Genomic DNA, 15263 nt, shown 5'->3' on the forward strand with positions numbered 1-15263 from the left:
TAGGTAGCTGAGGTTTGGAGCTGCCTCCCTGTCGAGATCCTTCAAAAACTGCGTGCAAATGACAAGTACCGAGAAGAAGTGATGAAGGAAAAGAGCGGTACACAAATATTGATGGGATTTCGATTTCTCTTTTTTTTTCATTCACTTTGCAATTTGGTAATTGATAAACTTTTAACAATTCTGTATTCTAAAGCTTCTTACTGTGCAGCATTCTTTCTGCACCTTCCTAAAACTTTTGCACAGCACTTTATATAGTATGTGACATATGGAGACTCTGGACCATATACTATATAGAGGCTCAGGAGCTTCCATTTACACCTCCGTACAGCACCATTCACAAACGTGTCTGTAGTAAGATCCAAACTCACGGCAGTGACGTTCCTGTGTCTCCAGCGCTCAACCTCATTACACTGTTTACACGCCACATATGTAACTACTTAACCTACAAGTGGCAAACACATCTCCCGGCATTGAAGTGACATGTGGCCTAATTATACAAACACGAGACCCGTGACGTCATCTCCTTGATAAGCAAAAAATAAATAAATTAGATGATTTTACTCCATTTAGTTGTTACTTTGATTTCCTGCACTTGTAACAGAAGCTTGGTAACAACCACAATTTGCTGCCGCTACAGAATCCGGAAAGGTTGTCACCCACCTGCCCACAATTTATAAAGATATATATATATACAGAGGTTGGACAAAATAATGGAAACACCTGGAAACATCAACAAAAGTTAGTTTAATATGGTGTAGGTCCAACTTTTGCGGCGATTACAGCCTCAATTCTCCTAGGTATGGATTCATACAAGGTGTGAATTGTTTCCAAAGGAATTTTAGCCCATTCTGCAGTTAAAACACCCTCCAGTTCTTTGAGCGACGATGGCGGCGGAAATCGACGTCTAACTTGAATCTCTAAAATCGACCATAAATGCTCAATAATGTTGAGGTCTGGGGATTGTGGGGGCCAGATGAGATGCTCAACTTCATTAGAATGTTCCTCGTGCCATGCTTTAACGATTCTAGCTGTATGAATTGGTGCATTCTCATCCTGAAAGATGGCGTTCCCCTCCGGGAACAGTGCTTGAACCATTGGATGCACTTGGTCGCCCAAAATGCCTAAATAATCTCGGCTGTTAATTCTTCCATGAAGGGATATCATTGGCTCGGCGGATCTCCACGAAATAGCACCCCAGATCATCACAGAGCCTCCATCATGTTTTACGGTTGGGAGAAGGCAGTCTGGATGGAATGCTTCTTTCGGCTGTCTCCAAACGTACACTCGGCCGCAGGTCGGAAATAGGGTAAACGATGATTCCCCTGAGAATATCACATGTTTCCACTGCTCGAGGGACCAATTCTGGAGGTTTCTACACCACTCTAAACGCTTGAAAACATTTGTCATTGAGAGCAGCGGTTTTCTAATTGCAGCTCTTCTGTGGAATCCAGATTTGTGCAGCTCCCGACGAACAGTTTTCGTGGAAACCGGGTTCTGTAGGTGTTCATTGAGCTCAGCAGTGATTTTCGGAGCCGTGGTATTGCGATCCTCTCACAATTCGCTTTAGAGTCCAACGGTCTCTCTCAGTCAACTTTGACTTTCGGCCGGACCTGGGCTTTGCTGCGGACGTTTTTCCTTCTCTTTCAAACGCAGTCATTACTTTGGAGACAGTACCTCTTGACACGCCAAGCATTCGGGCACTTTCTGTTACACTAGCGCCTACCATACGAGCACCAACAATTTGTCCTCTTTGAAAATCCGAGAGGTCTGCCATTGGTATCAGGTTCTCATCAATGTTCTTACAATTATGCAAAACAAACAGTTAATTTACATACACATATCACATAACACAAATAATCAGCTACAAAACATTACCATATGTCACGGTTTGCATGTTTATCACATGTTCGAAGATTATGATGCTAAAACGTTAGGTGTTTCCATTATTTTGTCCAACCCCTGTAGTTGTGCTCAAAAGTTTACATCCCCAGGAGAATTTTTGCTTTCATGTCCTTTTTTCAGAGAATATGAATGATAACATCAAAACTTTTCCTCCACTCATGGTTAGTGGTTGGGTGAAGCCATGTATTGTCAAACTACTGTGTTTTCTCTTTTTAAATCATAATGATAACCCAAAACATCCAAATGACCCTGATCAAAAGTTCACATACCCTGGTGATTTTGGCCTGATACCATGAGCAGAAGTTGACACAAATGGGTTTGAATGGCTACTAAAGGTAACATCCTCACCTGTGACCTGTTTTATTGTAATTAGTGTGTGTGCATAAAAGCTGAGTGAGTTTCTGGGATCCAGACAGACTCTTGCATCTTTCATCCAGCCACTGACGTTTCTAGATTGTGAGTCATGGGCAAAGCAAAAGAATTGCCAATGGATCTACGGGAAAAGGTAGTTGAACTGTTTAAAACAGGAAAGGGATACAAAAAGAGATCCAAGGAATTGATAATGCCAGTCAGCAGCGTTCAAACTGTGATTAACAAATGGAAAATCAGAGGCTCTGTAAAAACAAAACCATTGTCAGTTAGACCAACAAAAATGTCGTCCACAACTGCCAGGAAAATTGTTCGGGATGCAAAGAAAAACCTACAAATAACATCAGCAGAAATACAGGACTCTCTGAAAACTAGCGGTGTGGCTGTTTCAAGATGCACAATAAGGAGGCACTTAAAGAAAAATCGGCTGCATGGTTAAGTCGCCAGAAGAAAGCCATTACTGCACAAATGCAGCAAAGTATCTCGCCTACAATACTCAAAACAGCACAGAGACAAGCCTCCAAACTTCTGGAACAAGGTAATTTTGGGTGATGAGACCAAAATTTAACTTTTTGGCCACAATCATAAGCGTTACAGTTGGAGAGAGGTCAACAAGGCCTATGATGAAAGGAACACCATTCCTACGGTAAAGCATGGAGGTGGGTCGCTGACATTTTGGGGATGTGTGAGCTACAAAGGCACAGGAAACTTGGTCAAAGTTGAAATAAGGATGAATGCAGCACGTTATCAGCAAATACTGGAGGCAAATTTGCACTCATCAGCCCGGAAGCTGCACATAGGATGTACTTGGACGCTCCAACATGACAACAATCCAAAACACAAGGCCAAGTCGGCCTGTCATTGGCTACAGCTGAACCTACTGAAGGTTCTGGAGTGGCCATCTCAGTCTCCTGACCTCAATATCATTGAGCCACTCTGGGGAGATCTCAAATGCGCAGTTCATGCTAGACAGCCCAGGAATTTTCAGGAACTGGAGGCTTTTTACCAAGAAGAGTGGGTAGCTTTACCATCTGAGAAAATAAAGAACCTCATCCACAACTACCACAAAAGACTTTTAGCTGTCATTGATGTTAGAGGGGGCAATACACAGTATTAAGAAATGGGGTATGTGAACTCTTGATCAGGGTCATTTTGATGTTTTGGGTTGTCATTATGATTAATAAAAAAAGTGAAAACACAGTAGTTTGACAATAAATGGCTTCACCCAAACACTAACCATGAGTGGGGAAAAAGATTTAGTGTTATCATTCATATTCTCTGAAAAAAGGCCTAGAAAGCAAAAATTCTGCTTGGGTATGTAAACTTTTGAGCACAACTGTATATACCCGGTGCTGTACATATATATGGTGCTGTATATTTGTATAGTATACCCGGTGGTTAGATATACCGGTGATTTATATACTGTATATATATATATATATATATATATATATATATATATATATATATATATATATATATATATATATATATATACTCACCGGCCACTTTATTAGGTACACCATGCTAGTAACGGGTTGGACCCCCTTTTGCCTTCAGAACTGCCTCAATTCTTCGTGGCATAGATTCAACAAGGTGCTGGAAGCATTCCTCAGAGATTTTGGTCCATATTGACATGATGGCATCACACAGTTGCCGCAGATTTGTCGGCTGCACATCCCAAAGATGCTCCATACAAGGCAGGATGGATCCATGCTTTCATGTTGTTTACGCCAAATTCTGACCCTACCATCCGAATGTCGCAGCAGAAATCGAGACTCATCAGACCAAGCAACGTTTTTCCAATCTTCTACTGTCCAATTTCGATGAGCTTGTACAAATTGTAGCCTCAGTTTCCTGTTCTTAGCTGAAAGGAGTGGTACCCGGTGTGGTCTTCTGCTGCTGTAGCCCATCTGCCTCAAAGTTCGACGCACTGTGCGTTCAGAGATGCTCTTAGGCCTACCTTGGTTGTAACGGGTGGCGATTTGAGTCACTGTTGCCTTTCTATCAGCTCGAACCAGTCTGCCCATTCTCCTCTGACCTCTGGCATCAACAAGGCATTTCCGCCCACAGAACTGCCGCTCACTGGATTTTTTTTCTTTTTCGGACCATTCTCTGTAAACCCTAGAGATGGTTGTGCGTGAAAATCCCAGTAGATCAGCAGTTTCTGAAATACTCAGACCAGCCCTTCTGGCACCAACAACCATGCCACGTTCAAAGGCACTCAAATCACCTTTCTTCCCCATACTGATGCTCGGTTTGAACTGCAGGAGATTGTCTTGACCATGTCTACATGCCTAAATGCACTGAGTTGCCGCCATGTGATTGGCTGATTAGAAATTAAGTGTTAACAAGAAGTTGGACAGGTGTACCTAATAAAGTGGCCAGTGAGTGTATGTGTGTGTATATATATATATATATATATATATATATATATATATATATATATATATATATATACCCAGTGCTGTACATATATCTGGTGCTGTATATATGAATAGTATACCCGAAGATTAGAGATACTGGTGATTTATAGATATACCCGGTGCTGTACATATATCTGGTGCTGTATATGTATAGTATACCCGGTGATTAGATATACCGGTGATTTATATACTGTATATATATATATATATATATATATATATATATATATATATATACCCAGTGCTGTACATATATCTGGTGCTGTATATATGAATAGTATACCCGAAGATTAGAGATACCGGTGATTTATAGATATACCCGGTGCTGTACATATATCTGTTGCTGTATATATGTATAGTATACTCGGTGATTAGATATACCAGTGATTTATAGATATACCCGGTGCTGTACATATATCTGGTGCTGTATATATGTATAGTATATCCGGTGATTAGAGATACCGGTGATTTATAGATATACCCAGTGCTGTACATATATCTGGTGCTGTATATATGTACAGTATATCCGGTGATTAGATATACCGGTGATTTATAGATATACCCGGTGCTGTACATATATGTAGCGCTGTATATACCGGTGATTTATAGATATACCCGGTGCTGTACATATATGTAGTGCTGTATATACCGGTGATTTATGGATATACCCGGTGCTGTACATATATGTAGTGCTGTATATACCGGTGATTTATAGATATACCCGGTGCTGTACATATATCTGGAGCTGTATATATGTGTAGTATACCCGGTGATTAGATATACCGGTGATTTATAGATATACCCGGTGCTGTACATATATTTAGTGCTGTATACACCGGTGATTTATAGATATACCCGGTGCTGTACATATATCTGGAGCTGTATATATGTGTAGTATACCCGGTGATTAGATATACCGGTGATTTATAGATATACCCGGTGCTGTACATATATGTAGTGCTGTATATACCGGTGATTTATAGATATACCCGGTGCTGTACATATATCTGGTGCTGTATATATGTACAGTATATCCGGTGATTAGATATACCGGTGATTTATAGATATACCCCGTGCTGTACATAGATCTGGAGCTGTATATATGTGTAGTATACCCGGTGATTAGATATACCGGTGATTTATAGATATACCCGGTGCTGTACATATATCTGGTGCTGTATATATGTATAGTATATCCGGTGATTAGCTATACCGGTGATTTATAGATATACCCAGTGCTGTACATATATCTGGTGCTGTATATATGTACAGTATATCCGGTGATTAGATACACCGGTGATTTATAGATATACCCGGTGCTGTACATAGATCTGGTGCTGTATATATGTGTAGTATATCCGGTGATTAGATACACCGGTGATTTATAGATATACCCGGTGCTGTACATAGATCTGGAGCTGTATATATGTGTAGTATACCCGGTGATTAGATATACCGGTGATTTATGGATATACCCGGTGCTGTACATATATGTAGTGCTGTATATACCGGTGATTTATAGATATACCCGGTGCTGTACATATATGTAGCGGTGTATATACCGGTGATTTATGGATATACCCGGTGCTGTACATATATGTAGTGCTGTATATACCGGTGATTTATGGATATACCCGGTGCTGTACATATATCTGGTGCTGTATATATGTACAGTATATCCGGTGATTAGATATACCGGTGATTTATAGATATACCCGGTGCTGTACATATATGTAGCGCTGTATATACCGGTGATTTATAGATATACCCGGTGCTGTACATATATGTAGTGCTGTATATACCGGTGATTTATGGATATACCCGGTGCTGTACATATATGTAGTGCTGTATATACCGGTGATTTATGGATATACCCGGTGCTGTACATATATCTGGTGCTGTATATATGTACAGTATATCCGGTGATTAGATATACCGGTGATTTATAGATATACCCGGTGCTGTACATATATCTGGTGCTGTATATATGTACAGTATACCCGGTGATTAGATATACCGGTGATTTATGGATATACCCGGTGCTGTACATATATGTAGTGCTGTATATACCGGTGATTTATAGATATACCCGGTGCTGTACATATATGTAGTGCTGTATATACCGGTGATTTATGGATATACCCGGTGCTGTACATATATGTAGTGCTGTATATACCGGTGATTTATAGATATACCCGGTGCTGTACATATATGTAGTGCTGTATATACCGGTGATTTATGGATATACCCGGTGCTGTACATATATGTAGTGCTGTATATACCGGTGATTTATGGATATACCCGGTGCTGTACATCTGTGGACATTGAGCTCTGGGCTTTGACAGCTGCTGAGTGTCACATTCCTCCCCGGCTTCCTGGCCTTTCTTGTCACCAACCAATCAGCAGACATCTTCCCAGCGCGTCCCCGAACACCGACCAATGAAATAGCAGTTTCTATGCGCGACCTCGGGAAGCAGCCAATCAGGTGACATATTTGCAGTGCTCGTGGACGCGCCGCGCGGCCCCGACGCTCAGTCAGTCAGAGAGCGGACATGGCGGAGGGTGAGAGAGCTCCGCCGCCGCCGCTCCAGCTCCCCCCGGCCAAGCGGCTGTGCTCCCGGACCTGTCAGCCCCCCCAGCAATGTCCGCAGCAGCGAGGGGCCGCCGCCCGGCCGCTCTACCAGCCCGAGTCCCTGCTGGACTGCGCCGCTAAGGCGGTGGCGGAGAAATGGGCCTTCGAACGGGTGGAGGAGCGGTTCGAGCGGATCCCGGAGCCTGTTCAGCGACGCATAGTCTACTGGTCCTTCCCCCGCAACGAGCGAGAGATCTGCATGTACTCCTCCTTCCAGTACCGAGGCGAGGAGACGGGGGCCCCTGCCGGGGGGCCTATAGGAGGGGCCCTGGGGCCGGGCCAGAGCTCTACCCTTCCAGGCATCGGGGGTCCTGGGGCCCCGGGGACAGGAGGAGGCGAGGGGCTGCCATTCCGTCGGGGGATACGGCTTCTGGAGAGCGGCTGTGTGGAAAACGTTCTGCAAGTCGGTGAGTGGCCCTAAGACTGTACAAGGTGGGGGGCCCCATTGCTGGAGAAAGGGTGTACACAATGATGAGGGCTGGGGGGATTGCGGGGCCGGGACCACGAGCTAGTGAGTGTTGGGCTAGTTCAGGACCTTGTGTTGGGTCTAGAGTCCGGATAAGTTCCTGGTTGGGGGCCAGGACCCATTTAAGACCTTGATTAGTTGTCAGGAGACGTTTAAGACCCTGGTTGGGTGTCAGGACCCATCGAGACCCCTGTTGGGTGCTTCTTACCCATTTAAGACCCTTTTTGGGTGTCAGGACCCGTTGAGACACCGGATGGGTGCTTCTGATCCATTTAAGACCCTGGTTGGTTGTCAGGACCCATTTAAGATCGTGTGTAGGGATATGGTATCAGTTTAACATTCTAGTTGGGGGACAGAATTGGATTCAGACCCTGGTTGGGTGTCAGGACCCGTTGAGACCATGGTTGGGTACTTCTGACCCGTTGAGACCCAGGTTGGTTGTTGGGACCCATTTAAGACCCTGGTTGAGGCACAGGATCAGATTCAGGCTCCGGTTGGGGGGCGGAACCAGTTTAAGACTGGCTGAGGGTTGGAATGGGTTCAGGACCACAGATGAGATCTGTGAATATGGATCCAGTTTAAGGTCTAGAATGGACAATTTGCTGGTAATTAGCGCATCCCTTTCAGGACCACGGACTATTGACAGACACAGGTTCGAGCGCTGAGCGATGTGACAGGGAATGAAGGGCATTGGCCGAGTTCAGGGGCATTCTGTACGGCTTGGTCGGGCTTTGACAGGTCAGCGGCTCGGAACAAGGACGGGAATCTGATTGATTTGCTCATGAACAGTCAGACCATGGATGAGTAATGAGATATTCAGTTCTGTAAATGAGGTGTGGGACTGAGCCTGGGGACTGGTGAACTAATCACCGCTCAGGCTTCCTATAATCTCCCTGACAGGTTTCCCTTCAGAGCTTCCTGTCATGTGAACCTTTGATGCTGAATTTTGGAGATGTTGTCGTCTAGTGTCTGGATCAGTCCAGGATCTTCTGACCCTGTTAGACATGGTGTTCTTCGCTAAAATCTGTGACGTTGAACTTTAATTTAGAAAATCCCATAATGTGGATTATTTCTGCACTTACTCTTTATTGTAGGGGGGGCTCTGGATATGGAATAAAAATGGGATGTAAATGTTGAAAATTGAGATTTCTACATCAGTCCTGGCAGAGAAGATACATTCATGTTTACCATGTATGAATATTCATTGTCTCCTTCCTATCTGATGATTTTGTCCTTGACATTTCATTATAAACCAGTAACGGGCAGATCTGCAGGTCGCTGACTTGTGTCTATAGACAGGGCTCCCCAATGTATTGTATATATATATTTATGGTTACATTGTATCTATTTGTTGTTTTCTTTTCTATCTTTGCTACAATCAATTTGAATATTCCGCAGGACCAATCACCCTCATCGCCCCCATCATCATCCTAATCATCATTTTGTACTCCTTCTAAGCATTTTTTTGTAATTGTGTTTGTTTCCAAGGAAGCTTTGCTAATAAGTGACATTCTCCAGACAAGCGGAGAGATTATCCCCCTCCCCTCCACCTTATCAGCAATGGATTGACTCTAACAGGCTTTGTAGGGTAAAATCCCCAGGCCAGACAATCACAAGGCTGTCAGCCTGACAAAGCAATGACTGCTCTTGCCTGCAATGTCAGAGGGCATTGGAGCTCTATCTGTCCCTTTTCCTGGGGGGTGGAAGTGCAGAAATCTAATTGAAGTGGTGTTATTATTTTAGTCTCTGATGGCGGCCGGCTGTTTATCTCTCCTCAGTCTTTTCTTTCAGGGTTTTTTCTTTTTAGATGGAGTAAATCGATTAATCGGAGCGATCGCTGCAATAATTTAACGTCATTTATTTTCAGTTACGGGAAAACAAAAACAGAAATTAAATAAATGTGGATGGATGAATACTGATTAATCTAGCACCCCGTGAAGTGATTTGGTGAAATCTCCGCCTGTTGATGGCCACAGATTGTTCTGACCACGCAAGATTGGAAATGCGTTGGTTGTCGGTGACAACCCTAAAGATTACTTGCGCTGAATGACCGCGTGTAATGACTGTCAACAATCAGTCAGATCCAAGCTAGATTTGCCTTTTCAGAGATGTTACATTATGATCGATTTTTCATGTAACAGGGTCATTATTGATTAATTATTGTCACCAGTCAATGATGAAGTCAATACAAGATCATTTGCTTTGCATTTTTAGCATCTTTACATGAATTTTTCTAGTATGGTCTGGCCGTGTAGAGGGACAATTTGTCCACTGATCCGTCTATGATCCCTCGGTTTCTTAAAAGAGACAAACACGGACAGATATTTGTAAAAATTTTAATTGTGTGGGGTACTCGTAAGATTGGGGGGAGATAAAGAATTATTCTGCGTTTACGCTTGCTGACCTCAGGGGTTAAACGACTGCTGATTGGCTACATGAAAGCCGATCGGTGGTCATTTAATGGCACACAGAACGCTAGTTAATGCTGATCCCAACAACACAGCTTTTAAATGCCCCATAGAAATGGGACGGTGGCCATGTATGTGTGCCACCTCTCCGATTATATTCTATGGGACTACCAGAGATAGTTGAGTACAGCGCCCGGATTTTCCCTGTGGGTCTAAGAATGGCGCGGTGGCATGATTGCTGGACTATTGCTCCATTTGGATGTTGATACCATTCCCACCCTACAGCTGTCGGGGTATGCTGAGAATTGAACTTTCATGTTGAACACCACTGAATGCAAGCCTCCTAGAAGTTTGCATATAAAGTCATAACGATTGTAACACACAATGCTGACATTTGTATCATCATCTGATATCTCGCTCTTGTCGTAGGCAGGGCTCCCCCTCTAAAGTTTCCACTTATGTAATTCCCAATGCCCCACTGATGGGAGCCATGAAAGGGTCACTTGTTTATAAGCAGACACCCTTCCGATTTTTTTTTTTCCAGGGTTATGGAATTTCGTTAACTTCTTCCAGAACCCAAAAGCCCCTAAAATCTTAACATTTGGCTGCAAATATCCAGGGGGAGGGAAAGCGTGAACTCCAAAGCCTTCTTCCTCCATCCGCTGAAAACTTTTAAATGCAGTTTCTTTCATCCCTCAGAGAGGCTTTTTTTTAATTCCCAGTACCAGATTCAAAGGGATTTAATTAGGCATTTAGAAAAAAAGAGGAACAAAGCGGCTCAGAAAGAGGCCATCAGCGTTTGTAGTGTGCGGGGCTCTCTGTGTGCAGGGCATGTGCAGTCATAGGCATTTTCATGCTGCTTGTGCCACCGTCTAGGTTTCCGTAAATGATCTCTGCATCCGCTGATCACCTCCTCCATGGATGCCGCTGACCACAGACCACACACAGGTTGCTCCACTTGGTAATTTTGGGTTTATATGCAGCAATTTTAGCTCCAGTCACCTGGACTTTCATGGTTTCTCAGCTCGACTCTTGCAGGCAGATATTTTGCCTGGGAAATAAAACTATAAATTCATATATTGACTACATACTGTTTTTTTTGCTGTGTCTTTTAAAAGATTTTGGCAAAACTACTGCATTTTGCCGTTATTTCATAAACATTGCATAAAAAAAAAATCCATGAATAAAACTGAATAATGTTACTCGAGTCTGAAAGTATTCCCAACGGGTCATGGATTCATAGCTGCAAACACATCAAATAAATTTTATGTATGAATTGTATCAGTCTGACTTTAAGGACACCATATTACGGCAGTATAAGGAAGCACGTTATGTTGTACTTTAGTGTGCATTCAGCCATCCATACAAATTGGCTTGAGATCGGACCCTAATGCACGGACTGGTCCCAATAAAAATATATGAAGCTGTCACAAGCTCGGGTCGAGTGACCCAGGGCTAGTCCATGCATTGTGGTCCGATCTCGGACCGATTTTTGTGCAAAGCTGTCACGCTTAGGTCAGGAGACCTGCAGCCAGTCTGTGCATTGCAGTCTGATCTCGATCCAATTTGTGCAAAACCGTCTCGCTCAGGACGAGAGATCCGCAGCCGGTCTGTGCAATGCAATGATGCCCAGTCTCGGACAGATTTGTGCAAAACGGTCATGCTAAGGACGAGAGATCCGCAGCCAGTCTGTGCAATGATGCCCGATCTCGGACCGATTTGTGCAAAACGGTCACGCTCAGGACAAGAGATTTTCAGCCGGTCTGTGCAATGATGCCTGATCTCGGACAGATTTGTGTGAAGCTGTCATGATTGGGTCGATAGATCCGTAGCCGGTACGTGCATTGCGGTTCGATCTAGGACCAATTTGTGCGAAGCTGTTACTATAAGGTCGGGAGATCCGCAGCCAGTCTGTGCAATGTGACCCGATCTCGGACCGATTTATGCAAATCTGTCGCGCTTGGGCCGGTAGATCTGCAGCCAGTCCGTGCATCGCAGTCTGATTTCAAGCCAGTTTGTGCGAAGCGGTCACGCTGAGGTCGGTAGATCCACAGCCGGTCCGTGCTTCGCGGTCCCATCTGTACCCGATTTGTGTGAAGCTGTCACTTTCAGGTCGGAAAGTCAGCAGTCAGTCCGTGTGCATCGTGGTCCCATCTCTAGCTGATGTGTCTAAATGTGCCCTTATAGAGCACCATAGGCGCAACTTCACATCTGTACTCCAGTGCCATAAAATTGTAAGCTCTTGTGGCCAGGATCTTTGTAACTAGTGTTATTAGCAGTTTTTGTGTGTTTTTTTTTTTTGGTGCTTTTATGATGCTGGATAAAAAAAGAATGAAAAAAACTTATGCATTTCACATGAGTTTAAGAATGTGGTTAGTGTCTGTATTTTGTATTTACAGGCTAAACATTGTTTGGAAATGTTTCACCTGAAAAATAGAAATGGTCAAAAACGGCATTGCAGAAAAATGCAAAAAAAATAAGGAAAAACTTCAGCACGTGGAGAAATCATCTGAGTTTCATCCAGAAAATGATGATGATTTTTTTCTCATTTGTCATCTGAGTGCAATCTGTTTTTATACAGCATTAGTTGTTAAAACTTCACAAGACTACAGTTTCCTGTAGATGCTATATGGTGAATTCATATACAGGAGCTTCTCACAAAATTAGAATATCATCAAAAAAGTAATTTATTTCAGTTCTTCAATACAAAAAGTGAAACTCATATATTATATAGTAATTACAAAGAGAGTGATCTATTTCAAGTGTCTATTTCTGTTTATGTTGATTGTGGCTTACAGCCAATGAAAACCCAAAAGTCATCTCAGTAAATTAGAATACTTTATAGCACCAGCTTGAAAAATCGTTTTAACCCCTTTCCGACATGGGGCATGATAATGCGCCAATGTCGGTCACCCTCCCTTTGATGTTGTCTCTGGCAGTGAGCCCACATCTTTTCCGGCACATGTCAGCTGTTTTGAACAGCTGACATGTGCCGCTAACAGCCGTGGGAGGAATCGCGACCCACCTGCAGCTGTTAACCCGTTAAATGCTGCTGTCAAACTCATGACAGCGGCATTTAACATGCGCTTCCGGCAAGTGCGCTGGAAATCCCGCCCATAAGCACCCGTGTCACATGACAGCGGGCCGCCGATGGGTTGGCATGACAACCAGAGGTCTCCGACAGACCTCTATGGTTGTCACTGCCGGATTGCTATGAGCGCCGCCTGGTGGTTGGTTTGCATAGCAAGTCAGTAATTCTGCTACATAAAGGCGATCTGATGATCGCCTGTATGTAGCATAGGCGATAGGGTTGTGGCAGCTTCTAGTCTCCTACGGAGACTATTAAAGCATGTCTAAAGTAAAAAAAAAAAAAAAAGTTTTTAAAAATATTGAAAAAAAAAATTTGAATCACTCCCTTTTGCCCCATTCAAAATAAAACAATAAAAAAAATTAAACATACACATACTTGTTATTGCAGCATTCAGAATCGCCCAATCCATCAATATACAAAAAGAATGAACCCGATCACTAAATGGCGTATCGAGAAAAAAGGTGAAAACGCCAGAATGCAATAACGGGCAATCAAAAGATCGTATCTGCACCAAAATTGTATCTTTAAAAACATCAGCTCGGTGTGCAAAAAATAAGCCCTCGCCCAACCCAAGATCACGAAAAATGGAGACGCTACGGGTATCGGAAAATGGCGTAATTTATTATTTTTTTAACAAACTTTGGATTTTTATTTCACCGCTTAGATAAAACAAACCTAGAAAAGTTTGGTGTCTATGTACTCGTAATGACCTGGAGAATCATAATGACAGGTCAGTTTTTGCATTTAGTGAACCTAGTAAAGAAGCAAAACAATTGTGGAATTGCACTTTTTTTTGTTTTTGCAATTCAATTTCATCGCACTTGGATTTTTTTTTACCCATTTTCCAGTACACGATATGTTAAAACCAATGGTGTTGTTCAAAAGTACAACTTGTCCCGCAAAAAAACCAAGCCCTTACAAGGCCGCCATATTGACCGAAAAATAAAAAAGTTATGGCTCTGGGAAGAAGGGGAGCAAAAACAAAAATGCAGGGGGTAAAATCCGAAATGTTGGCCTACTGTATTGTATGTTCAGTAAATGCCCTCAATACTTGGTCGGGGCTCCTTTTGCATCAATTACTGCATCAATGCGGCGTGGCAAGGAGGCAATCACCTTGTGGCACTGCTGAGGTGTTATGGAAGCCCAGGTTGTGTATTACAGTATCCCTGTACTGTGACATCACTGTGTGCATTATCCCTGTACTGTGACATCACTATGTGCATTATCCCTATACTGTGACATCACTGTGTGTATTATTCCTGTACTGTGACATCACTGTGTACATTATCCCTATACTGTGACATCACTGTGTGCTTTATCCTTGTACTGTGACATCACTGTGTGCATTATCCCTATACTGTGACATCACTGTGTACATTATCCCTATACTGTGACATCACTGTGTGCTTTATCCTTGTACTGTGACATCACTGTGTGCATTATCCCTATACTGTGACATCACTGCGTGCGTTATCCCTGTACTGTGTCATCACTGTGTGCGGTGTCTCTGCACTATGCACTGTAACGTCACAGAGTTGAATCCCATTCCAAGTTTTGATGTAGGGCCCCCGGTTATTTGCTATGGCCCTGAGGGAGCTAAATCTGGTCATCAGCGGCTACTGTAAGGAATGGGTGGGATTTACGAGGCTCTTCCATCAAACCTCACAACTAAATTAAAACTACTTAAATACACGTAATAAACACTTATTTTCCCCCCATAGACACAATCCTAGCCGACACTTACAAGAAATTGACTGCAGTGAGTCAGTCGGTGAATTGATCAGATAGGGATTCTAACGCATGACAAAATATTTGTGCGCACGGGGCGATCCTCAGATGTCATCTCCCATCACACTCAGTGTCTGATGCTGGGATCTTCTGTCTGCCCCCTGGGGGTGGTAATGTCTCACCTCTGCTTGTGCAGGGCACTGTTAGTGTAAGCTGCTGGGACTTGCTTCTAGAACATACT

General features: G+C 43.2%; 1 protein-coding gene across 1 annotated transcript in view; it reads left to right on the forward strand.

Moving 5' to 3' along the window:
• Window positions 1-7201: 7201 nt before the first annotated feature.
• ZSWIM5 (zinc finger SWIM-type containing 5) overlaps window positions 7202-15263 on the forward strand; it is a 62818-nt gene continuing 54756 nt past the window's right edge. The window contains exon 1 of the mRNA XM_077276007.1: window positions 7202-7736. Within this exon, the coding sequence (XP_077132122.1) occupies window positions 7250-7736 (487 nt within the window). The 5' untranslated portion in view covers window positions 7202-7249. The remainder of the gene's footprint in view (window positions 7737-15263) is intronic.

The sequence above is a fragment of the Ranitomeya variabilis genome, chromosome 8, assembly GCF_051348905.1.
Source record: "Ranitomeya variabilis isolate aRanVar5 chromosome 8, aRanVar5.hap1, whole genome shotgun sequence".
Classification (NCBI taxonomy): Eukaryota; Metazoa; Chordata; class Amphibia; order Anura; family Dendrobatidae; genus Ranitomeya; species Ranitomeya variabilis.